This window comes from Coffea arabica, chromosome 8c, assembly GCF_036785885.1.
Source record: "Coffea arabica cultivar ET-39 chromosome 8c, Coffea Arabica ET-39 HiFi, whole genome shotgun sequence".
NCBI classification, from domain to species: Eukaryota; Viridiplantae; Streptophyta; class Magnoliopsida; order Gentianales; family Rubiaceae; genus Coffea; species Coffea arabica.
This window is the reverse complement of record NC_092325.1, coordinates 42,281,344-42,307,359: the sequence shown is the minus strand read 5'-3', so window position 1 is coordinate 42,307,359 and position 26,016 is coordinate 42,281,344. Positions and strand designations below refer to the sequence as shown.

Here is a 26,016-nt window from a genome sequence, read left to right as displayed (position 1 = left end):
GGTAATTAAGATGTTTCATTAAACAAAGAGCAAAATATTCATACTAATTAAACTACACTAGTGAATCTTTAACTAACTAGTTCAAATTACACTACACTAATGACTATGTCAATGTGAATCTACTTATGACAAGAGTCACAGCATAAATTTCATACTATTAAAACGCAAATATTTTTTTTTTGCTTGTTTATTCTTGACTAAGGTATTAAGACAGAAGGAAGTAAGATAGTAAAAAGGGAATAAAGAAACAGAGGAGCAGTTAAAGTTGTTGGATTAAGACTGGCAACCAAGACGCCAAAGCACGATCAAACACATAAATATGGAAACCGGAGTCCCCCGCCCATCCTTTGTCCGTCCCTGTCTCAACTTGTCAGCGAACCAGCGCCATCTGTTGGTTTCTTTCCTTTTCATTTTTCCGCCCCGCCCACTTTGTTTTTGTTCCACGACCTTTCCTTCCTCTAATTTTCTTGATCATTTCCCTTTCCTTTCCTTTCCTCCATCCATTTTCGGCCTTCCCAGATTCCTATTGCCAGGTATGGATAACTTACCACCACCGTCATACGTCCAGACCTCATAAAACATGCATGCATCTCTGTTTTGTTTACATATGTTTTATCTGGCCTTGAATTTTCATTTAATTGTCGTTTTCTTCATTGAATTCTCTTTGTTTCTGGCCAGGACATGGATATATGCTTGGTTTATCAGCTTGCGTGTTCTTTGATTAATTTAATTGAGTTAGAGGTTTGAAATGAATGCAAATTTGCTTCCTTTAACGACCGTTAGCTGAGAAGATAAAAAGTATTAAATCAAGAAAAAGGTTTAGGACCCTTAAATTCTGAAACTCTTGTTTGTCACCTCTAGTCCTCTGTGCCTATACACACAGAAATTAGCAACATCTCATGATTCTTTAGCTGTAATCAAAGGTTATCCAATTTCATGCTTTATTGACACCTATATATGTATTTGTTTACTTTTCTAGTTTTTTATTTGATAATGACTTATACAAGTATTTATGGTTGAACACTGTTCCTTGGAAATGGTTTAAAGAGAAATATTTTAATAGATAACTTACCATGGTAATATGTCAAAAAAATTGGACCGTAAGAAGTTTTCTGCTATACTTTTCATTTCTAAAATTCAATAGTTTGTATCACCAATGGTTCTGTGCAGTGCAACAAAATTTTGTTAATAAACAGTTAGTGGGGTGGCCCGGATGGGGGGAAGAATTATAATTGTATAGGGCTACAGCTGTCAAACCCATTGATGGATTTTGAACTAGTGGAGACTTGTACTTTTGGTTTGGTCTAAATCAGTGTAGAAGTTGTCAGTTGATTGAGTTCCATCATACAAATTCCACTAACTCTCTTACACTATTCTTTATATTTTGGAAGTTTGGTTCTTTATTCTTTTCGCATGTGTAGGAAAGTGGCAAGTGAGAGACAGTTTGCCTTGTAACCCAAACAATGATGGGGAGTTTGCCTTTATGTTATGGCACATAGACTTGATTGCACAATTAAATTTTGTTTTTCTTGGTTTTCTGCACACAAGCAGAAATTAATTGCATAAATTTTGGCTAGTTTAGTGCCTGATTTCCATTTGACACTGAAAATAGGATGCAGAAGTTTGATATGCAAACCTATATCTATGTCCTGCATGTGTATACTCGAGTATTCTCTGATAGATGTAAATGCAGTTGGAGATGGTTTAATGATAAATCATCATTTTTTTTGAAAATATAATTTGATAATCCTGGTATTTACACATTTTATCTGATTTCACACCAAATCTTATCCTGGATTATGTTTGCTGGTGTTGATTTATGCTTCAGTTATCTTAGATGCAGTTACATATCTGTATGAGGTAATGACCATTTTCCCTCTTCTTGTGGTAGACATGCAGGGTTTGGCAGTTGCAAAGAATGTAATGGATGCATGTAGTGACTTTAGTGGGATATCTGTTGATTCAATTTTGCAGTCTCTTGATCTATCCCCTTTGTGACTGTGAAGGTTAGATTTTTGTAATACCAGGAGTTCTTCAGTTTTGATCATGAGATGACTAAGTCATGGCGGCAAATCTTTATTATCCTGTTGTTCAGAATTGATTGGAGAGTATTGTTGCTCTTTAGCTCCTTGCTTACCATAGTCACTGTTATGGTTCAAATTCCTAGACTTCCTTATCCATTGAGTGAATTGATTTTTGTTCCTCCAATAGTTGAAAGTGCAATATACAACAATACTAGTCATGCTACAAGCAGGAATTTTCATTTTGCATCTCACAACCAGTTGGCAGTTGCTCAGATAGTCCCCGTAAATCTTTCTGCTTCTGCCAAACAGAATCAATCAGTACCAGAGGTAGGTGAAATAAAACAGTTGTCTTCCAGAAGCAGGAAAAAGAATAGAACTACTACCCATCGGCGAAGAGGAAGAAGACACAGGAAGAATGTTGAGCCATTTGATGAAATAACTACTCCACCTTCACCTCCTTCTTATGCAAATATGTCCAAAGAAGTTCTGGTAAGTGTTTCACCACAGAAAAGTTTGCTGAATTAATTTCTAATTTCATCTTTTGTCTAACTCCCCCTCAATCACACTTTGCACCATGCAGAGACAAATTTGGTCATTGACACCACATGAGGGCCTTGTACATGCTAGAAAAGAAATTGAGAATGCCCCTCTGGTTCAGGATGATCCAGATTTATATGCCCCTTTATTCCACAATGTGTCTAGCTTCAAGAGGTAAGTGCATTGCGGTTGTAACTACCTGCTTTATTGGTGTACAACAGTAACAGCCTTGTGGAAGGCGGGGCTGAGTATATAAGTTCTTTCGTGTGGAAGGCTGATGCATTTAGGCCAGGAGATAATGTGTATAATGCAGCAAAAAAGGCTATTAGAAGATCTGGACAGGCTTCATATTTTAAACCTTCACAACTCAGTGACAGAAGCCTCCTTCTGGATCTTCTTTTCATGTGTTTACTGATGAGAGATTTTGGCAATAGCTGAATGCTTTTTTTTTTTTTAATACTCGTTTAGATTCATACTGAGCAGTTGCTTTTGAATGTAAGAGTGTTCATTGTGGTTGGTGAATTTGTCTATGCTCCAGTTCAAAGACAATTGTCTGAGCGACAGTTTGCTGGCTGCATAAAATTTCAGAACATCTGGGTTCTGGAGCCAATTTTAAATTAGTTAAATTGGATCCTAGTAAATTTCTTTAGTCTAATTGGATGGAGGATCAGAGACAGGCAGCCATAAAATAAGCTAGTAGGTCAGCAAAATTTGCATAGTTATGGGTTTTAAATTTCCACAGATGCAAATTGTGACTTTAGCTGGAAACAGAAAACATGGTTCTGGAAAAGAAATTGAAGGATGAAAATAAACAAAGGACAAAAACAAAAGCCGAAAACCACTGCAGTGTGAAGTCTTGCCACAAACCACTAACATCCATTGCAAGCTTGGGCTAGCTGGCTTATTAGAAGTATTGTCTGTTTTATCTTTGGATATCTCAAAAAACTCGATTGTATGATTTGAAGTTATAAACAATGGGTGTGCCTCATGCTCACTATTGAATTCAATGTTACTTTAATCTATAACTGGCTAGGTTCTGGGCTTCTAGTTTCTCTAAATGTTTTGCAACTAAAGCATTTCTATCATTTGTTTGTCAAATGTCAACTGATATCTATATTTTATCATCTTTATATCTTGCTATTACAATTCATTGGCATTAACATGATTGAGGACATAATCCCATATGTGTTTAGGAGCTATGAGATGATGGAACTCATACTTAAGGTATACATTTACAAGGAAGGAAAAAGACCAATTTTCCATCAGCCTCATTTGCAAGGAATATATTCATCTGAAGGATGGTTTATGAAGTTGATGGAGGAAAATCGAGAGTTCGTCACCATGGACCCAGAAAAGGCACACTTATTCTATCTGCCATATAGTGTACGCCAGTTGCAGTGGGCTCTTTATGTGCCTAATTCACATAATATTAGACCCTTGTCAATTTTTCTGCGCGATCATGTTAACATGCTTGCTGCAAAATATCCTTTCTGGAATCGGTCTCATGGATCAGATCATTTTCTAGTTGCTTGCCATGATTGGGTAAGCAAGTTTCGCTACATAGATATTTATGTCGTTTGGACCTAAAGTCTAAGCTTCTCTGCAATTACTTCACCTAGGTACCATGACTAGTAGCTTGCAGAGATGAATTCACTATATTCCTGATGTAGCTCTTGGATTTGTTTTACTTAGGCGTATGTACATGCAATAATGCGTGTTACAGAACAGTTTGGGTGCCAGAATTGCTATGATCTTAACTTGACAGCATGATTATGATTCAGCAAATCCTACAATACATTTCAAGACCAAACTCGGGTATTACGGGACTCAAATTTGTGAAATTTTCCCTAGGCAGTTACAGTTTTGCTTGGTGACTTGTTTCCTGGCTTGTGTGGGCATTATGTGTTTACATTAACTTAGTGCATGTAAACACATATATTATTTCTAAATGGTATGAATGGGAATTATTCGTTCTTAGTTAGGCTTGTGTATATTCATTCTTGAATGAAGCAATTGCTCTCTCTCCCTCTGACAGTATTGGGAAATTCTCGTTTGGCACAATTAAGGCAATGACTTGACTGAAGGCTTAGTTTCTTTCTTTCCTTTTTCTTATAAGCTGGTTGGATTGTTTTTAATAATGTTCTGCGGTTTGCAGTGCATATATTCTGATCAGAACGTTTAATTTCTTTCTCTTTTTGGCTGTAAACTTGGGAACATTCACTACATTAATAATATATCACAAATTGCAAGAACTGAACTCATTTTTTATCTGCTAGTTAGCATAAGACTCTATACGTTATTTGAGAGGCGCATTTTTTCAGCTCCTATGATCTCCGACTCTCACCTAATCTTTCCATCCTTTCCCTTTTGTTTTTGGAATAATAATTGAACTATCTAACTCTTTACTCCTACTTTCTCGTTGCGTTTTAATTTCTCCAGGGTCCTTATACTTTGAATGCTCACAAGGAGCTTAGAAGAAACACCATAAAGGCTCTCTGTAATGCAGACGTCTCTGAAAGAATCTTCATTGAAGGAAAGGATGTGTCCCTTCCGGAGACCACCATAAAGAATCCCACTAGGCCTCTTAGAAACCTTGGTGGGAAAAGAGTTTCACAGCGCCCAATTCTGGCTTTCTTCGCCGGAAACATGCACGGCAGGGTCCGTCCGAAACTGCTCAAGTACTGGGGCGACAAAGATGGTGATATGAGGATCTATGGTCCTTTACCTAAAAGAGTTTCTCAAAAAATGTCCTATCCTGATCACATGAAATCAAGCAAATACTGCATTTGCCCTATGGGTTATGAAGTAAACAGTCCACGAATTGTGGAGGCAATATACTACGAATGTGTACCAGTGATCATAGCTGATAATTTTGCCCTCCCATTTAGCGAAGTGCTAAATTGGAGTGCATTCTCAGTTATTGTTGCTGAGAAGGACATCCCCAGATTGAAGAAGATACTGCTGGAGATACCTTTGAAACGATACCTCGTCATGCAAACCAACGTAAAGATGTTGCAAAAGCATTTTCACTGGCATTTTAGACCTAGAAGATACGATTTATTCCACATGATACTGCATTCTATATGGTTAAGCAGGTTGAACCAGGTTCAGGTACACGAGTCAGCACAGTAGATGTATAGGTTTTCTTTTCCTTCTTCTCACACCCATTTTGTATGCATCTGTTACAAATATCATTTGAGGTATAGTTGGTTTTTACCTAAATTTGTAGAGTCCGTGCAAAGAGATGATGCTATACGTGTAGATAACAATTTTGAGGGCACGGGCACATTTATTGGCATTGTAAAAGATTACCCGTTAATTGCTGCAGGCATGCTTGTCTTCGTGTAGCAACTGCATTCAATTACTGCTAGGGAAAGTAGGGCTATCAATAGGGCTTGTTTAGCCCCAAAAAAACCTTATGTTTAACATAATAGGACTGGCAGCAATTCAATTTTGCAAGGATGGTGGAAGATTGAATATAGATTGTTATCTACTACGATTTTGCAGGCGAAGATTAACGCAAAACATGACCATTAGAATTCAAGAAAATTCCAAACATTTTCTTCATAATTTCACAGTTGCACCAAAATAATGCTAAGCTCATAATTTCACACTCTACAGAATAATTTTCGCAATACCAGAACATCTGGAAAATGTAGACGCTATGCCACACAATCTTATGTAGTTCCCTTTCTCATCTCAATGGTTTGGGCCCGGGGGGGGGGGGGGGGGATTCTCATCAAGTTCGAGAAATTTGATTATGCAATCCATTGCAGAAGTCCCTTCCACAGAGTCATCCAAAGAATCACCGACACCGAAGCTTAACTCAGTATTGTCTGCTTGGCTTTCGTGATGATGAGTGGCTTGTACCTCCACCTGTACCTTAGCCATGGTTGTTGGAGGTGGTGCCGCAGGAGCTCCAGTTGTTCCATCTGTTATTTTTGTTGAATATATTTTCTTGCTCAAATGAGAATTCCAGTAGTTCTTTATTTCATTGTCCGTCCGTCCTGGAAGTCTCCCAGCAATCAAGGACCACCTGCTCATCCAATATCTTTCAGTTTCAGCCATATATTTTCAGCATTCCTTTAATGTTAACTATGCCTTCAAATTTTTTTTCCCCTGTGCACTTCTAATTTTACTACTAGTACTGCTTGATTCAGTCCATTATGGAGTATGTTACTTTAGCTTCGCAGCATTGTGAATTCCCCAAAATTGGGATAAATCAAGGGAGCAAAATTAGTGCCAATGCGTCAGTTGAGTTGAAAAATATGAAATGACTAACCTATTCCCTAGGAGCTTATGAAGCCTAACAATCAAGTCTTCTTCATCAGGAGAGATGTTGCCTTTCTTGATATTTGGGCGAAGATAATTTAACCATCTCAGTCTACAACTTTCGCCACACCGATTGAGGCCTGTGAGAACGCGAAAAAATTACAACCATTGATACTTAAAAAGTCTTGCATAAACATAAGAACGGTTAATCAGACTGTGCCATTGCCAACAACATTTTCAAAACCTCAAGTGATTACTTAAAGTTAAAGAGACCTGATTTCGTTGCCACCGTTTTCCACTTCTTTGCGCCGTGTGTTTCAATGTACTCGGCCAACTTCCTATCTTCCTCAGCAGTCCATGCTCCTTTTCTGCAAAACCTTATAGCAGAGCCCTCCTGTTTTGAGGCCATGAGAGAAAATGATCAAGAAAGAGATTCTTTAATAAGAACTTGAACAAAGTGATCGATGGAAGAGAATGCATAAACCGCTAGTTTTTGCAATGGCTATAGGTTTCTCTTTCCTCGAGAGTCAAATGAGGGAAGGGTGTAAAATATTATGATAAAAACTTTTGGAAATGTTTAGAGTAGTGCTGGAGAATGAATATATTCCTACGATTGAAGGAAATTGTGAAAGTTGGAAGCGCTTAAATAAGCAAGGAAGATAGGATTCTTGGGGTGGCGGTTTGGGCTTGGTCTGCAAGAGATGAAAATAGAACACAGAATTGTGACAGCCAGCAATGTACGACTTCATGATTTATCTATCTACCCTTCTTCATAGTTCCCAACTACCACCAATGCATGTGTTGTTCTATTCAGATATGCATGGCCAACGCACTAGTTTAATTTGGCAGCAAAGCTAATTATTTAGTGGGAGGAAAAAGGACTAGCTAAGTTGAAGTTGACATTTATCTTTTTCATTCCTTTTTTTTTTTTGTTCTTGGTGGGAGGAATTAGTATTGATTTAAGATTAAAAACTGCGATAAAATACTATTAGAAAGAGAAAACAAGCATTTTTTTTTTGGGTGGAGAAACTAATATCTATCTAAGTGGATAATTTCAATCGATATATAAATTTAGTCCGCTTTATTTTGCATTTATCTAGACAAGACTAACTTGCTACGCTGTGATTTCAATCCTGTGACTGTGACTGATAAGGAAAAGGATTCTTTCTTGCTAGTTCTTTGTCCCCTAAATGATGCTGATATTGACAATGACAATCCCCAACCACCAGTCCGATCAATTGTTAGTTACAGGACTTCGATGGATGGTAACAAAAGTAACTAAAGTGATTGTATCACTGTAATTTAAACAAATAAAGTGACAATAATAATGTAGTAATATTATAAAATAAAATGATATTTTTGTCCAAAATTTCTTAACATATTGAGTTGAATTACTTATGGAGATAAAGTGACTAAAAGATAACGTTAGGGGGTAAACTGATAATAGTGATATAATTTAAGGGGGTAAAGTAATAAGGGAAAAATATAAAAAAACCCCTGTAGTAAACCTAATATACAGAAAAATCCTCCGTAGTTTCAAAATATACAACACGACACTCCATACTTTGAACTAAATTATAAAGGTGGTGACGGAATCCGTTAAACTTAACGGAAATGACTTATTGGAAGCTAAAAAAAAATTTTTATACCTAATTTTTAACAAATATGCCTGTTCTACCCCTTAACCTTCAATTCTCTCTATTTAGAGAATAAAACAAATAATTATTTTGAGTTGTCTTTTACTTAATTATATCGGAACATTTTGGTCATTTCGTCTATTTCCGTTAAATTTAACGAATTCCGTCACCTTTACAATTTAGTTCAAAGCACGGGGTGTCGTATTATATATTTTGAAACTGTAAAGAACTTTTATGTGTATTAGGTTTATCACATGGAACTTTTTTGTTTTTTACCCAAGTAATAATAACCTACAAAATATATATTGTCGGGGACATCTTCGGAGGGAAGTTATCATTGAGAAATCGGAAGTGTAATAGTATAAAAACAGATGGTTGATGAATACACTGAAATTTTTGAAGAAGGAACTAGGGGAGGGCTTGGGAGGCCGGCGGACGAAGACAGCAACCTCCAGCCAACCAATCTACTGTAGGGTTAAATTCCATTCTGCACCCCTAAACAATAATCGATTTATTTTGTACCCCAAACTATTAATGTTAGTACTTTAGTATCTTACATACTAATTAAATACTAATTTGCCTCGTATTGTTTAAATCAGTTAAAAACTAAAAGAGTTTGTAAATTGACCGTATGTTTGTAAATTGTGACCAACATCCGCTGTACTTTTTTACGAGCATCACCTCGTCTGAGCTCAGGCCTAGGCCTGTAATTATCCTCGCGTCTTCGCTGCTTCAATGTTGGCTCGAGGCTTGAGCACAATCTTTTATGATTGCAGCAGTTTTCCCTCGTATTCCAATTACCAAGTCTAGCACCTTCAGGCCCAACCATAACAAATTTTACCTCGACGTAAAAGGCAAGGAATTCTTAACGGAAAAGAAAGGCAAAACTTTATAAGCAGCAACTGTATTCGGTGTACAAAACTTTCAAGCTACACAGACTCACATTATAATTACAAACTGCACAGAGATTACAAAACCTTCCTCAAATTTCTTGCATATTCTATTCATTCTTTGTGATTATCATCTTCCTCTTATATACATGTATATAACCTAGGAAAAAGCTTTACGCGAAATGCTAAAAGCAGCAACCATAAGAAGCACCATCACTATCTTCTTTGAAGCTAATATTCGGAGGTTCACCTTCAGACCACGCTTTCGCATAAACATTAACCCTGCCTTGCCTAATGCAGTAAACCAGGAGAACAATGAAAGGAACACAATTTTCATGGTATCCATAAATCCCGATACGTTTCCTGCATTACCTGACAAATCCACATAAGACCAAGCAGGCCACCCTTGGCTGCTGTTCACCTGGTTTAAGCCAAGACTTTCATTCAACCATGCCGATAAATCCACAAGAAGCTTTGCCAGCCATGCAATTTCATCATCAGATATGGGGCGCTTCATCCAATCACCCTTGTACTTGACTTCAGACACCATATGGTGGCCAAAACTTCTGGGTCGGAACATTTCATCGCGAGTATGAACATGCTCTCTTTTCTCTGGCGTTCTGGAAGATGACCCCAATATTGGCCCGCCAAATAAGCAGCTTAGCTGGGCTTTGAGAGAGTCTAGACACTTGAGGCTTTGTGCAACATTGTCCCCAGATATAGCTTGTAGCTCAGACTCTGCTCGCAACACAAAGAGCTGTACCACAACATATACGGTAAGAACATGATGTAAGTAGATGCAATGTAAAGTAGACCTATTAGCAAGATCAAGATACCTGAAGTAATTGTTGTCCACCATCCTCACCCCCGCTAAAAAGTCGTAAATCTTTGTTCCAGTTGTCATGCAAAAATGATCCATCCGCAGCTGTCTCACATAGACCATTTTCCCAGTCCTAGCACAATAAAATTGACAAGACACAAATGAGATTTAGAAGCCAGACCAAGAAAAATTGCATACAACTATCAAAAAAGTGAAAAAAAATGACAATAATTGTCTGTATTTCCAATTGTATTACCAATATTTTCTATGTCTAAAATGTGTCACTATCAGAATCCTCATGCAGGCCATGAAAAGGCTATGCGAAGCTTCTCAAGAAGCAACTGCAAGGAATTAGCTTAACTAGCCAAAAGCATTAAAAAAATCCACCACAGGGGCGCCCGGGGGAAAGGGTTGGGGGTGTACCACACACACACTTTAGGTCTGAAAATATCGCTCTACTAAACAAGCATCCAAGAGCTTCATTTGCCTAAATTAGAAAGCTTTTCATGTCCAAAGCGTTTCAAAGGGGTCACAGAACAAGCGCAGAAGGAGTTGGCAAATTCTACTTCAAGCAGTTCAACAAGGTAATCATAAAAGTTAATTGGGCAGACTGATGATAAAGTTTGGCTGCCAAGTCACTTGCTTTCTTGACATAGTAGTGACAACAGATGAGAGGTCAGTTATATCTTGCTGAGAGTCCAAAAAATAGAAGCTATGAAAGAGTTTTGGAAGTCCCCTATGCCCTTCATTATAAATATTATTATCAATTAACCAAGAAAGTACCTGTAATTGCTCGCGGATTGCTGGAACAAAACTATATAAGGCATTAGGCACTAATTTGGATGACCCTGTTGGTTTTGAATGATAAGCAGTGTCCATAATTTTTATGAGATCCATCAGCTCTGTCGATGAAGTTAAAAGGTTTATCACCTGTACCAAACACAAACAGAAAGGTTAATGAACAAAAACAAAGACAAGAACACAGAACAAGGGTGCCCCTGAATACTAGATATGCAGGTGTGACAATTAACAATGCACAAAGAACAATCAATATGCAGCATTTATCAGGATACATGCATACAATTAACAAAACTTGCATAAATTGTGCTTTTATCAATTGTAGAATCTATACAGTGATATTACAAACATAACTATTTTGATAACAATACAGCTGGAAAGCAATGTTCGCAGAAATAATCTCAAAAGCCATATCATATCATAAATATAGTCTCCCCAAATCAAATATCAAATGTTGTTTCCAAATAATCTTTTCATTTACCAATATTCCAAGAAGTACTCCTTCAAACCTTCATCACTGATGTCAGGCATCTTACAAGTGCTCTAAGTGTTATGAGCGCTTGCCTATTGTCGACTCCATAGAGTAAACTTTTCAGCAACATTATTATAGTAAACTTTCAGCGACAGTCATACAACTGCCTGAAAAATCAGACATACAAAAGCATTGAAAGAGTGCTACCCAGTCATTGGCAACATGGATGTGCAGCCTTCTCAAAAGTGCGTTGCTGCTTCATTCTATAAATGAACATCAACTAAGCATGCAAATGATCCTTTCTTGAATATCTGATGGCGTTACTAATTTCATCCAGTATCTCCCCTATTCATACATAATCCTTTTCTGCTTCATGTTATAAATTAACATCAACTAAGAATGCAAATGATCATTTCTTGAATATCTGACAACATTAGTATTCTCATCCAGTATCTCCCCTATTCATAATAACCTATTTGAGAAGCCTCCATTTTCCGGTTGCCGGAATAGTAATTTAGAAAGAAAAGTAGGATGACATCCGTGCAACTGTATTCACCTTGCTTTGCCTCAAGGAGAAAAAAATTTATCTTAAGATGCCTTACAGTAACCGAGAAAACCGCAAATTTATATCTCCCAAACATTACAGCATAGAAATAGATGTGATCACAGAAGCAGCAGATGTCTTCATAGGTACCCCTTTAAACAAACCGCAACCCTGTGTCCAGTGGCTTTCAAAAATCATATTGTCAAAGTACATGATATGACTATCAGCTATATCATCATATAACCAAAACAAATTCTCAACTATGCTAAAATGAATATTCTCTCAAGTAATCAATCATCTTGTCTCAAGAAGCATATTAACAGTCTCAGAATAGTTTATTCCATTATGTAATGCAATGCACAATTATAAAGTTGACACATAAAAGGCCTGCAATCTGATATTTTGAGCTTTGTGATACTTGACAAGGTACATAGACAGGAGAATCCAACAGAATAATATGAAGCATCATTTTTCTTTAATGAGAAAAGCTTCATCTCAAGATGCTTCAACATCTTAACAGCACATTTGACAAAAGAGATCTCATGAAGAGTTTAAACAAATGCTCAGGATGTTCCTTCATTCACATAGCTAGTCCAAACAGACGATTTCTGACAACATAAGAAAACAATTTACAAAGGAATCTACATAAGCAAACATTTCACAGCAGAAGGGATCTACCATTAGTATTTACAAAGGCACAGTAGTGTTTGACAAAACTCCTAGCGAGCCTAACATCGCTAGATACTCGATTTGAGATTAGTATTATTTAAAAAAAAAAACTATTAAGGCTTATCAGATACAGAAAACTAGAGCAGAATCAGGCAACAAAAACAATTAGGGCAAAATAAGCAATGAAACAAACCTTGGAAACCATCTGTATAATGACTTCTGGATCTGTATGAAGGAACTTATGTGCAAAACCAAAAAAGTGCATAACCAAAGAGCTATAATACAGATAATTAGCCAGCACATAAGTTTGCCAGGCAGTTGAATAACCATTTTCAGACGTTTGAGTAACCTCAGATGTACTCTTTTGAGGCATTCCCAGTGTGGCATCAAGCTCTGCAAACTCCTGCAAATTAACTTTCCAGGGTTCCATGTAAGTAACCCAGACAGTGAATACTTGAGAAACATTCTTTATAGAACTTTCTACTGGGCAAAATAGAAATGTTCTCAATACAAATCTATATAATGGCCTCTGAACCCATATGTTCCAAGAATTGTTGGAGGTGAAATCTAGTGTAATTTCCTTTGAATTAATCACATCAACAGAACCTGAAACCTTCCGTGGAGGATATCCATTGCATCCAAACTTGTCATGCCCCTCAATACAAAGAACTGAATTAAGAGTGAGATACTTAACAAACAAAGTAATTACTTCACCCAATCCGGAAGCAGGTGGAGTTTCACCAAAAATTGACCGGAAAGGTAAAGTCACACCATATGACTTGCACAAACTCATGGGCAGAGGTGAGAAATCATTATCAACCAACCAAAAATGTATCAAGGAATTGACCAAAAACTCTGCTCTTTCAATAACTGAGGTATCATGTCCCCATGAATAATGAAGTAGAGAACTGCGATAAGGTTGATGAGCACTCAAATCAACCATAGGCACAAAAGCACGAAGATAAGCATACAGTAGACGACAATACAAATTGACATCATTTTTTTGCTCCATTCCACGTTTACTGCTGCACAACCCCGGAATAGAATAAGCCCAATTCTCCAACCTAAATTTCCTACTTCTCCGAACTCTCGCACCATCTGAACCATCACTACTGCCCTTGCAGACAGGGTAGTAAACAAACCAAAACAAGAAATACTCTAAAACATTCAACTGAACTTGGCAAGGCGAGCCCTTAAGTGAATCCTCCTTAACCTTGTTCCTGAATAATGGACATAAATCCATCAAAACCTGACAGTCTCGCTTGTTCTGAAGCATATACCGAACCCATTCAGGTAATCTTTCAATTGGAAACACATATTTTACTAGAGAGAGTCTATCAACAGCTGAAATGGAGGACATCAACACTCCATTTGGTGATAATAAGCTGAAAATTTTACCTGCAACCGTAATATTGATTTTGCTTAGAATACATTCATATCTGCATATAAACAGTAACTGATGCAAAAGCCACACCAGCAGAAATTAAGGCAACACAAGGGAAAGAGTCTTCATAGGGTCTTTCAACATTCCAGGTAACTTAGAAGTAGCTATTGATCTCAACGTAGACAGAACACCCACGAATATCAAGAAATGTTTAGGCAAAATGATTGATAACTCATTTGCAAGTCAGTCATAAATCTCAATATCAAATTAAAAACGTCAGGAAAAATTCCCAAGAATGCAGACAGAACAACAAGATTATAGAAACGGCCAAAACCCCCCAAAACCTGAAAAAGCAGCTGTATTAGCACGTTAATTTGAATCTCACCAAAAGAACCTAGGCGAAGATAAGCAAAAATATATGAATCAGATAAACGCGCAATAATCTAAATAACAGATAAATACACAAAATTCCCAAAATTAACGGTCCGCACTAACCAGCGAGCTCAGAATCTCCAGAAAGCATAGCGATATCGATCCAACCGTTTGGGGACTGAGATTTGGAAGGCAAAGACGACTCATCGAAGCCAAAAGTTTTACAAATTAGGGTGGGAAAAGTGATGGAGAAGAACCACCGGGACTGGTCCGGCGTATGCTTTTGTAAGAAAGCCTCCACTCCGCTACACGCAGCGGCTATCTGTGGCGGCGACGCCGCAGCTAGGATCGTCGTCTCCAGCTCCGTCGCCTTCGCCTGTGCATCCATACCGTACGAATGCCCAATCATCGCTCATAAAACTTCTCGTCTTCGTCTATACCGTAGGGTGCGAGTGTGTAATTATACAGAGTAAGTGTGTGCTCTGCGGGTATGTGTGCAGTTTATGTGGTGATAGTACCGTGTGTTGTATGTGAGAAAAAGGGGAAAATGGGAAAGGTTTAAGAAAAGAGGCCGGGATTCAAATGAGGGAAGTTGGAGGGCAAATGGCGGGTTTATTAAGGGGGTACGGGCGGATGAAAGAAGACGAGAGGGAAGACCCACGCGGAGGGGTGGGGGCGGTGCAGGGGCCTACGTGGCGTTGAGGGAGTGTTTTGTCTTTTTGGGTGTGTGGAGGAAATGGGCCCACTGATTAATTAAAGGATAAGAAACTGGAAATTTTGAATTGGATTAGTATAATTTCACTAATCTCCCTTGTGATTTTCAACACTGTCACTAACCTGACCTTTCCCGACGCTCTATCGCAAATTACAATAATCTCCCTTGTCAGAAATTTGGGCTCCACTGCTTATCAACTATTAATTATATTGAGGTGCTTACACTGACAATCTGATAGCTTTATAAAGCTAGTTGTGTCCTTTGTATGTAGTTTGTAAGGAACAAAAAAACTTTGCAAAGATCATTTTTGCGTCGGGTTGTTGTTGCTGCATCCGGTTGAATTTCACTTATATCCCCTGATTTTTGTTAATTATTTCATTCTTTACTAATATAACATGATGATAATTAGAAAAAGACACATTTATCGCTTCTCAAAATACATTTTTCTCAAAATACATTGGACTGATTCTATTTAGTGTAGGCGTCAAGAAACCTTTGAAAAGGTTTATGAAAGGGATAATTTCAGAAACCTCCCCTGAGGTTTCTGACACTTTCACTGACATCCCCTGAGGTTCTCAAAATTTCACTTACCTCCCTTGATAAAAAATTGGGCCCCTTTTCTGACGTCATCAGGGCCAAAATTACAGATATATCCCAAGTAGTTGGGGTTAATTACTACCGTTTAGTTACATAATGGCATCTGATATGATTAATTAAGCTTAACAACAATAATAGAAACTTGATTTATATAATATTTTTAAAACCCTAATACATCTAAATTTGATTTTATTTTTCAAATTTATAAGATTTTTATTTAAAAAAATGGGATACGGATAAGATATCCGGTTGGTTCGATTTGCATAGGTGCATATGAGAATATCCGAATACTCCTGAAACCCGCAAGCGGGATTCTGTGTTTTTTCTATTTCAAGGTTAGCTCGCATGCGGGTTAATGTTATATTTGAGCGCGAGAAGAAAAAATTGGTAATTAGGCTCTTTGGGCATTATAAGTAAATATTTAAATTAATGGCAGTTTTATTACACCAATATTATTGTATTATCATTATTATGATTATTGTATTATTTCTTATGCAAATATAACATTTAATTATCCAAGCAGTTTGATTTTATTTTTACAATTTATAAAATTTTTATCACTTATATAATATTTTTAAAACCCTAATACATCTAAATTTGAATCTAATTTTCTACAAGTCATACTTATAAATGCGAAATCTAACAAAAAAGTTAAATACAATTTTTGCAGGTCAAATTTAACAAATGCGAGCTATTTGCAAAATTTTAAATATTTGCAACATTTTTTAAAACAAAAATTAGAAGCTTTCTGCAAATAATTCCCTACCTCTCAAAAAATACCAAAATAAAAAAGATAAGAGCTCGCATTTGCTTCCTAGAAATAATTCCCTAGCTCTTAAAAAAGGAAAAAAAAAATTGAGAAGAGCTCGCATTCGTGGAATGCGAGCTCTTGTAAGCTCGCATTCGTGGAATGCGAGCTCTTGTAAGCTCGCATTTGTGAAATTCACAAATGCGAAGACCCCCCTGACGGAAATTAAACCCAAAATCACCCCTTTTGTAGAATTTTTTTAAAATTCATCACAAAGTTGGAAATTTCTCAATAGAAATACAACTTGTCTGGATTCCTTACACTCTCTGATATCATTACGGTTGCTTTGCGATTACAGCGGCAAAACCTGTTTTTAATGGAGAAAGATGTAGGTGAATTCCATGATTCTCCCCTATGGCTTGAAGAGGCCATGGTTGCAGCTAAAACTTTTTACTCAGAGCTCTAATTGTAGCACAGCAAATGCACTTGTTATCACTCCAAATTAGTAGCAAAGAATGTTAATAGCTTGAAACCTCAGAGGTAGTTAAGTTGCTTTACTTTATATGCTATTGCTACTGAAACAGCAAACCTTCTGGCCGTTGCAATTTGCAGCTAGCCGTTGCAAAATCTGCCAAATAACTGTTGCATGGCACATTTGGTGCATGCAATTTTTTGTATTGCACTTACCCCCCCTCAACTTTACTAATTAGTCCAAATCATTTATTCTTCTTTGAATCTTCTACTAATACAACTTCTGCAAAGGGTAGCTATGGAATAAAAATACCTTCTCACACATGAAAATAATATTTTAATCTGATTTGGACTGGATTGTTACCACAAAATCAAAAGCAAGGGAGGTAAGTGAAATTTTGAGAACCTCAGGGGATGTCAGTGAAAGTGTCAGAAACCTCAGGAGAGGTTTCTGAAATTATCCCTTTATGAAATTACCGGAATAGACTAGGAGCTTGGTCATGTGTGGTTGAGGGATAAGTCTACAAATGAATGAACGGTGGACTGCTACATTCGAGGGGAAGAAGTGAAAATTTCGAGGCAAAAGATAAGGGGAGATAGACTGATAGCTACCAAACCAAAACCATCACCAATACATTAAAATTAAAGTTTGGTGGGATGGGAGGCAACGTTTCGCCCATTCGCCGCATTAAATAGTAATTCTATTTAAAAAATTCAAACGGATGTATAGTATATCCGTCTGATCCGATGATGGTTCAATCTCTCTGCCAGCCTTATACTCGTTTGAGAATGAATAAAAGGAATGGTAGAAGAGGCTTCTACTTTTTATCCACTTGATGTAAAAACAAATTGTGAAATTGGGATTTTTAAAAATCACAAAGAGTTATGAGTTGATCGAGTTTTTAATTTTTAAAAATTTTTCTTAATAGGTTTACTAATTATCTCTTTATCTCCTATGTATATTACATATGAAAAAAAGTGTTACAGTAACTGAAAATAAAATGTAGATGGAACCTTTATTTGATTAGAACGAAACAAAAAAAGGAACATAAAGAATCATGTTTGATAAAGACGTAATGTGTTGATTTAATGTTGCGAATCACCACAATTGTCGTCACAACTTAATTAAAACAAACTAATGAATGCGCCATTTGTCTAGATGATCCTATTCCTCATCCTTAAAACTCTCACGCTGTCTCGGTCGTTGACATGATCCTATTACTTGTCCTAAAACAAGGAAAATGTGTAAGTTTTTCTTCTTCTTTGACTGAAAATTTACTCAAGTTGTCTCTTTACTAGCTCTTTCTTTCTCAAAATGTTAAAAAGTAAAATGGTGAGAGGGACTAATGCCGTGTCAACAAAATAAACATGATTATAAAGGTGAACAAATTATTATTGCACCAGCTGGCTGTGATTTAGCAAGCTCAAAAAGAGGAAGAGCGGAATTAATAAATTGATTTAACATTGACAATGAGATTTCATGCATATGACAGCTTCATTTAGGTGATAAGTATAAAGTTCTCTTCTATGGCAGTCCTTGAAAACTGATATTTCATCAATATAATTGGTTTTTTTTTTTTTTTGACGGAAGTAAGGCCGTTGTTGATAACCTAATTCAGCATTTAAATTTCACAGATTCAGATCTTTATATGTTAAGACACATTTGATAATTAAAAATTGAACATCCGAATTAATTAAGTGACACTGAAATTTTTAGTCAAAACTTATTTCCAAAAATAAGTAATAAGCTATTCACTTATCATTTAATATGACATACACTCAAATATATCAGATTAGTACTCAACAATTTAATAATTTAATGGATTCAAACATCATATTTCAAGTTTTACATTTCAATTTTATTAAACGCATCCTTAAAGTCAGTTTTTCAAAGAACAAATGCAAGTGTTTTAAAGATTGTCATTGACTAATCTTACCTTGTTTCTATCTTAATTTTTTCAATACGACAACTTTTGCCAGAAACTGACAATACCCAATCCAATTGCTTTTAAATCAGTTCTTTTAGCAATGGAGTAATATTTATTCTCGTAATTTATCCGCTTGTGCAAGAATTGTACGTGACGTAATGACAAGGTGAAATCTGAAGATATGCACGCTACTACAATGTCAGAAATCACATAAGAGATCCCTTCTAATTGCTGCAAAAATCTTGGGCTTGGTCCAACTTGGTCACTGTACAGCTCATTGGGCCTAATGAATATCAGGTTACTGCATGAGGATGAGGCTAAAGGTGCCCTTGGTCGCCCCAAAGGAAAATCAAATTGGAAGCGAAAATTTAAACGATGAAGGAATAAATGTTGGCTTGAAATTAGACTTGCCATTTCCCTTCAATTTTTTCTTTTTTCCTTTTTTTTAACAATTTCAACTTCAAACTCCTGGAATGTCAACGTAGTCGTAAGTAGCAATCGTTGATATAACTAGCCCAATTTTTTTTTTTTTTTTGTTTAATAACAGATTTCAAGTCTTACAAGAAAAAAAGAAAAAAAAAAGAGAATTTGAGAGCCGAATCAAGTATCTCATGGTCATCCAACTTGAAAAAATATATTTTACAATTTATTTTCAAACTTTACATCTAAATGTAACAATTTTATGAATTAAACTTTTATAATTTATTGCCATATATAATTGAAAATTTTTTATGGATATCGTCTAGTAAATGGGACATGTCTAATGACTCCTATTGACCGTCCAATTATTCCCTCCAAAAGAGAATTTTTATATGAAAATAGTACATCACTCATATTTATATTGTCTTAGAGGGGCTGCGCCCAATTGGATAAAACTGGACTTACCAGGCTTTGCAGCCCACGGCCCGTCGGTAAGACGCAATATTTAAAAAATATCGCTCCCCGTAATTAGGATCAAGTAGCAAATTATCCCCTGTATTCACAAAACTTATACTCCCTCCGTCCCGTTTTGTTAGTCTTGATTTTTTTTTTTCACACAGATTAAGAAAGTGTAATTAATTTGGTTGGAAACATAAATTTAGATTAATAATTTCCTAAAATACCCTTATGCTAATCACGAGGAGTGCATTGGAAAAACTCAATGTATTCAATGTAGTGGTTAGTATTTAATAACAATGTATTAATAACAAGATATTTAATAAGGATATTTTAGACAATTTGAAAGATTACTACATTCCTTAATGGGAAAGTGGACTACAATTTGGGACAGACGAAAAAGGAAAACAAGACTATTAAAGTGGGACGGAGGGAGTATAAATTACCTACTAGTCAAATGTATGTTTCTATAAAAAAGATAATTATGTCCTCATTATTAGACATTATCAAATGATCCTTTTTCTTTTCTTATCTTTTTCCCGATTATGTATAGATTTCTTTTTACTCCTCTCTTTATCTAAAAATCTATTGTCTAACAATTCGATTAATTGTAATAATAAAAGAGCAGACATTTACTAAATTAAGGGTCTGTTTGTTTCGATTGAAAAGATTTTCCAGAAAATATTTTTCGTGATTTCCGTTGTTTGGTTCAATTTAGCGCTAAGAAAATGATTTCTGTTGTAAAATCTTTTCCATAAGTGGGTGTAAAATAACTTCACTTAAAAACTGACTGAAGTTATTTTCAACCCTCTAATCCTATCCCTTTTGTCCTTAGTTTTTACATTCATCAACATAAGAAGTAAAAAGCCATAGGAAATAGTTCCGGTGGGATTGTCTGATATCTCTCGGCAAAACATCATCGATCCCTCTATTCATTCCATGCTATTCCTCCTCTCACAGAAACACAATCCAACATATCGCACATCCCATTGCATCTGTGTCAGATTACAGAAACAATTAAGATCTACAGAAATATGGAGGATCTAGAGAGACAAAACAAGGAGATTGGCAGCATAAAGAAAGAAGAGATCTCAGAGGAACTTTTACAGGACGAAGAAAGCCTTTTAAGATTGGCCACGGAGAAAGAGATGAACTAATTCTATATATCACCAACAATGTCCAGCTTTTGCTTTGGAAATTTCAATCCAAGATCTTCTAGATCTTTGAGAGAATTTTAGCCGTAAAAATATTCTTGTGAGAGTTGGCTTTATTTCATATTGTCATCTTCAATGTCTTATGACTGATTATGGTTGAGCTGGAAAACTGATATCGATCATTCATGTGTCTATTGCTTTAATCTCTTCTCGGTCAAAGAATGATGGCAGGGGTGGTGTATGTGGTGGAGGAAAGTTTTTTGTGATGGAGACGAGAAAGGAATGGCGGAGACGGCCAATGGGAGAGAATTTCTTGATATGGTGAGGAATTGAATTAATTACTCATGAGGACAAATGTTTTCCAAAAGTAACCAAACAGATGAAAATTAGAAAGTAAACAAAACTTTTTCCAGAAAAAGGCTTCTAATGAAAATATTTTCCTAAAGAAAATATTTTACATCCTACCAAACAGACCCTAAGTCACCAATGTCTCCACATATGCTCTGTGTTCTGTATTTTACCAGAAATGCAAATTTATGAAAGCCACGTGGCAGTGTCCCATATGGCCAATGGGTAGAGTTGCAAACGAGTCGAGCCGAGTTGAGTTTTAATCTTATCGAGTCGAGCCTTGACTTAATTTCATTAAACTCGAGCTCGAGTTCGACGAGCCAGTAATTTTCAAGCTCGAGTTCGAGCTCGAAAAAAATAAAAAATAATTATTTTATTTTTAAAAAAATAAATAAAATAATATTTTTTCTTAATAAATAATAAAATATTAAGGATATTTATATAATTTTACTATTAAAAATAAAAATAAAATACATATATATATACTTGAGCTGGCGAGCTTAATGTTTTGAGCTCGAGTTCGAGCTCGAATCGAACCGCTCACAAGCGGCTCAATTCGTTTGCACACCTACCAATAGGATATGTTTTTGAAAGATTCAAAAAAAAAAAAAAAGGAAAAAAGAAGAAGGTATCATAAGCTTCAAAACATTGCCTACCTTGAAAATAGAAAAACGGTAATTTCCAATAATTTTATTACTCAAAAAGATTTATATGGTCCATGATGCCAACTATAGCTTCATTCCATATATCCCTTATTTTCAATGCTTCTTTTTCATTCTTTTTTCAACGATCTGCCCTTTTATATGATCCGCATGAAACTGTATTGATTTTCCTGTACCACATGAAAGCCAGATATTTCTTTAAAGGGTGTGCGAGTCTTAAATCGTAGTACTACAAAGATATCGAGATTGAGAAAGCAAAATGTGGCTAAGGTAAAGTTTACGAAAATACTGAATGTTGTAGGAGCCACGCTTATCATATCTTATGCTTCTATGTGGTCCGAATATGCATTTATAACGTAACCATGTGGTAGATGGTTGGTTGCCATGGTTGGAGAATTCGAACAAAAACCATATGGAGCTTGGGTGAAGGTTTTAGAGGATTTGGTTTTTGGGGTAAACTTTGTTTTTAAGAACTGAAAAGGCAAAAGAGCTTAGTTAATTATATCACCGACCTCAAGAAAAAAAAATTAATTGTATGCCCAATATTTTAGGTTCATTACTTTGAAGTATATCTTTAAAGTTTTATTAACAAACGAGGCCAAAAGATAAATATGTGGAATGTGTCAAATTTTGGCTGAAAATTTAGTTTTGATGCTCAACATAGAGGGAACAGAATATTTTGAACTGAAATCGATTTGGAAGTTTAACTGGTTTTATTTGATTCAATTTTGGCAAAGCTTAATCAAGTTTCAGTGCCCCCCAAAAAAAAAAAAAAAAACTGCTGACTTAAGGGCGTTTTCTAAATTAAGTGACCACAAATGTAAATATGAATATTGGCAGGATTTGAAATTAATTTGTGAATATAGAAGTGATCAAGTGGATCCATCCATCACTCTCCTTTACAAGAAAAGACATATATATAACAATTGATGCGAATACAAGTTGGATGGTCGATAAAACTCCTCTTATAAGTGATTTAAGATATTTTGAGAGTATGCTTGAAGACGTGGTGGTGGTGGTGATGTCCAAACTATAGTTTAAATTTTCATTCCTACCCGTCCAAAAAGAAAAAGTACTTGCATGCCTATCTAACTTTTTCCATTTTTTTGGCCTTCATTCCCACATACCTAGCATGACGCCTGCATGATGCCGTCTACATTGCAAAATTGCAATGGACCAATGGCAATAAGCAATATCTTTGTGGTCACTTTCTTCAATTTGTTTCCAACCTCTAGGCGAGAATGGTTGTTGGCTTATTGCACGAGGTACCACATGCTTAATAAATTTGACCATTAGATTGACTGGGAGAAGAAAGGTTGAACGTGATACATATTGCTGATTGGATTCTAGCTTGGCTTCCAAGATTTGACTCTTGGAGCTTTGCCTTCTTTATGCTCCTTTTTGAGCTTTTCCCCATCTGGCTTTGGCTTTGGATATTGTCGAAACATTTTTTTCAGATGCCTCTAGATCTTGTATCCTCTCATAATTCCTAGACATATATTTTCAGAGTAATTTACATGAGAAATTCAGTTCGATGCGAGTATAGGTAAATTTATGGAATTTAAACTTGATATTTTCGCGCTAAATCGATCCTTACCATGGTAGAATCATAAGATCGACCAAAAAAAATAAAAAAAAAAACGGACGAAAAAGAAGAAGAAGAAGAAGATTATATGTTGTTGAAATTACATTTTCATGCATCCGGATGGATAAAGGGGTTAAAGCACCATGGAGAATGTGGTTAAAATTCTCTCTTGATCCTCGTAAAGCAAATATTCTTTGAAAATGAAAAACGTTCATTTCTTTTCTTCTTTACCTAAGCTTTACGTAGCCAATTAGATCAACTGCACCTTCCCTGTGGGGTTAAAAGAAAATGCCTTCTGATGGCTCTTTACAACCATGTGTTTGCCAAAATCAGCAAAAGAATAAATCAAAAAAAAAAAAAAAAAGAGTGGAAAAGAAAAGAATAAAGAAAAAAGGGAAAAGATAAACCCTTAAATTAATTACAGTGGAAGCTCGGTTCCTTATCATCAATCATCATTCAGTCTGTTGACTAATGCTTATTTGCTTGCTCTCCTATTCCTCTGTTGGGATCATCCTTTTTGGAATAGGACAAAGAACAAAGATAATATGAGTTTCAACATCAAATTCAAGAGATAAGTCATGATGAATTGCAATAGTCAATTAATTTGCCAGGAGGGTTTTTGGCTACGTTTAAGAGGCACGAGGCCTAATCAATAATGGCCCAGTACTAATTGCAATTATATTGGTTCAAGGTATACAATGCCAATAGTAGAAAGTTGAATAATCATGGAGTCCACCTCCATCTTCATTCACATACATTACCAATCAATAATCAATTATGAATTTGTGATTCTTGGTCGTGCTTATTACACATATTTCTCACCCCCCGCCCCCCCACCAAAAAAAACCCAAAACAGCAAATCAACCAAGGGAAAGTGAAAAAGAGGAAAAATTACGTGCTCCATGTAATTATGTTCTATGAGCTCGTTTGGCAGGTTCCGGGGGCCTGAGCTAGAAGAAAAGTGGCAATGCATCAAAAGCATAATGGTATCTCAATCATTTAAACAAAAAAGCAATTGCAGACATATGTTTCCAACTCATAAGAAGAGAGGGGAAAAAAAAAATTGTCTGGATGTTGTTCGATTACTCATTCTTGTAGCCAAGGCCAGTGGCCCATCTCTTTCCTTTTCAGTCAAATTGCCAGCCACTGAGATCCTCAAGGACAGTCCTTCTCGAATGGAAAAGAAGAAATTTGGTGGACGAAAAAAGAATTTATGGGACAACTAACCACTGCAAATCAGTCGGCAGATGTATCAGTTTCAACGTGAGGATCGTGTTTTCTTGTTCTTGGTATTAATATCTAGGCCCCTTTCAACCTCGTATTGGCTCATGAATGACTATAATTAACAGTTATTCCTTGAGACCCTGAACTTCTTTTTTTTTTTTTCTTGTTCATCTTTTTCATTTTGATGAAGACCTTTAAATTGGAAGTCTGAATTTTTGGGGCCTTCCTTCACTTTCCTTTTCTCTTTAAGATACTGCACCGGTAAATAGCAATATGCTTCTTAGAAAGTTGTCAGTTTGCAATACCGATTTCATCTGTTCAATTTTTCTTTACCTATTTAATCTAATCCTTGCCACTGCAGCTTTTATAAGAACTGGCTACTTTTTTCTTTGTTTAACCAAAACTAGCTACAAACAGGTGTATCATGTTCCCTGTTCCAACCATTGTGGGAGGATACTTTATTTCTGTTCTCATCTTTCTGGTAACCGCCACGGCATTTAATTGCAAATTGCGAAAAGAAGAAGAAGAAGAAGAATTTAGGCAGCAAATTGATAAAATGAGGTTGTCTGTCAAATGGTACGGATTTGAAATGAGTCAAATGACCATTCTAGTAAACGAAGAAAAAAATTAAGGTAATCAAATCAATGTTGATAAAACTCAAACTGTGAACAATCATTTAGATGCTCAGCGGTAGGATGTCCAATGTAATTTCCTAAGAATGCTAAGACCTTTAAGCCAAATATATTAAGATTAATCTCACTTTGTACCCTTTGATTATATCTAAATTTCTAATTTGTCACTTAAACTTCAAAATGTAACACTTTAATCTCTCTGAAGCATAAAATTTGTCCGATTTTAGTTTTTAAAATATAAAATCTTCCAATTCCAGTTTCTAAAATCTGTCCCGCTCTGATTCTTAAGGTATTAAATTTGTCTTATTTAAGTATAAAATCTATCTTGCTTCTGACAGTACTTAATTTACTTAAATGGGATAAATTTTATATTTTAGAGACTAAAGTATTCCATTTTATAGTTTAGATATCAAAATGAAAATTTAAGTACATATGGAGGGTGCAAAGTGAAACTAATCTAATGTATTACTCTACAAGGGAATAAAGGATCAGTCTTTCATTTTTCCTTTTAATGAAAGGTCTCCTCGAGATAGTGAGCATTTGGCATGAAACCTTACTTAGCACACATTAGACCAACGAGCTTTCCTAGCATTGACCTTTCTTGTATTGTGATTTACATGGGCTGGCCTAAATTCATGTGTCAAAGAAAATTGTCAT

The 26,016-nt window shown here is 35.9% G+C and overlaps 3 protein-coding genes across 5 annotated transcripts; 1 reads left to right on the top strand and 2 right to left on the bottom strand.

Moving 5' to 3' along the window:
• The first annotated feature begins 306 nt into the window (after positions 1-306).
• LOC140004098 (probable glycosyltransferase At5g03795) lies at positions 307-5,888 on the top strand. 3 transcript variants are annotated; one of them, XM_072063193.1, is made up of 5 exons: positions 307-533; positions 1,900-2,513; positions 2,605-2,735; positions 3,755-4,103; positions 5,001-5,888. In XM_072063193.1, the coding sequence occupies exons 2-5, from the start codon at positions 2,052-2,054 to the stop codon at positions 5,691-5,693; spliced, it is 1,635 nt and encodes a 544-aa protein (XP_071919294.1). In that variant the 5' UTR covers positions 307-533; positions 1,900-2,051; the 3' UTR covers positions 5,694-5,888. The 3 variants fall into 3 exon arrangements, with proteins under 3 accessions (XP_071919294.1, XP_071919291.1, XP_071919293.1); XM_072063190.1 differs by having other exon boundaries at positions 1,892-2,513; XM_072063192.1 differs by lacking the exon at positions 307-533 and having other exon boundaries at positions 833-2,513.
• A 187-nt stretch (positions 5,889-6,075) lies between these two features.
• On the bottom strand, positions 6,076-7,562 carry LOC113703953 (transcription factor MYB114). Its single transcript, XM_027225499.2, has 3 exons — positions 7,107-7,562; positions 6,844-6,973; positions 6,076-6,597 (listed from the first exon to the last, which is right to left on the bottom strand). The coding sequence occupies exons 1-3, from the start codon at positions 7,240-7,242 to the stop codon at positions 6,261-6,263; spliced, it is 603 nt and encodes a 200-aa protein (XP_027081300.2). The 5' UTR covers positions 7,243-7,562; the 3' UTR covers positions 6,076-6,260.
• A 1,770-nt stretch (positions 7,563-9,332) lies between these two features.
• Positions 9,333-15,041, bottom strand: LOC113702685 (uncharacterized). Its single transcript, XM_027223804.2, has 5 exons — positions 14,543-15,041; positions 12,857-14,061; positions 10,964-11,110; positions 10,197-10,313; positions 9,333-10,117 (listed from the first exon to the last, which is right to left on the bottom strand). The coding sequence occupies exons 1-5, from the start codon at positions 14,826-14,828 to the stop codon at positions 9,521-9,523; spliced, it is 2,352 nt and encodes a 783-aa protein (XP_027079605.2). The 5' UTR covers positions 14,829-15,041; the 3' UTR covers positions 9,333-9,520.
• Positions 15,042-26,016: the final 10,975 nt, after the last annotated feature.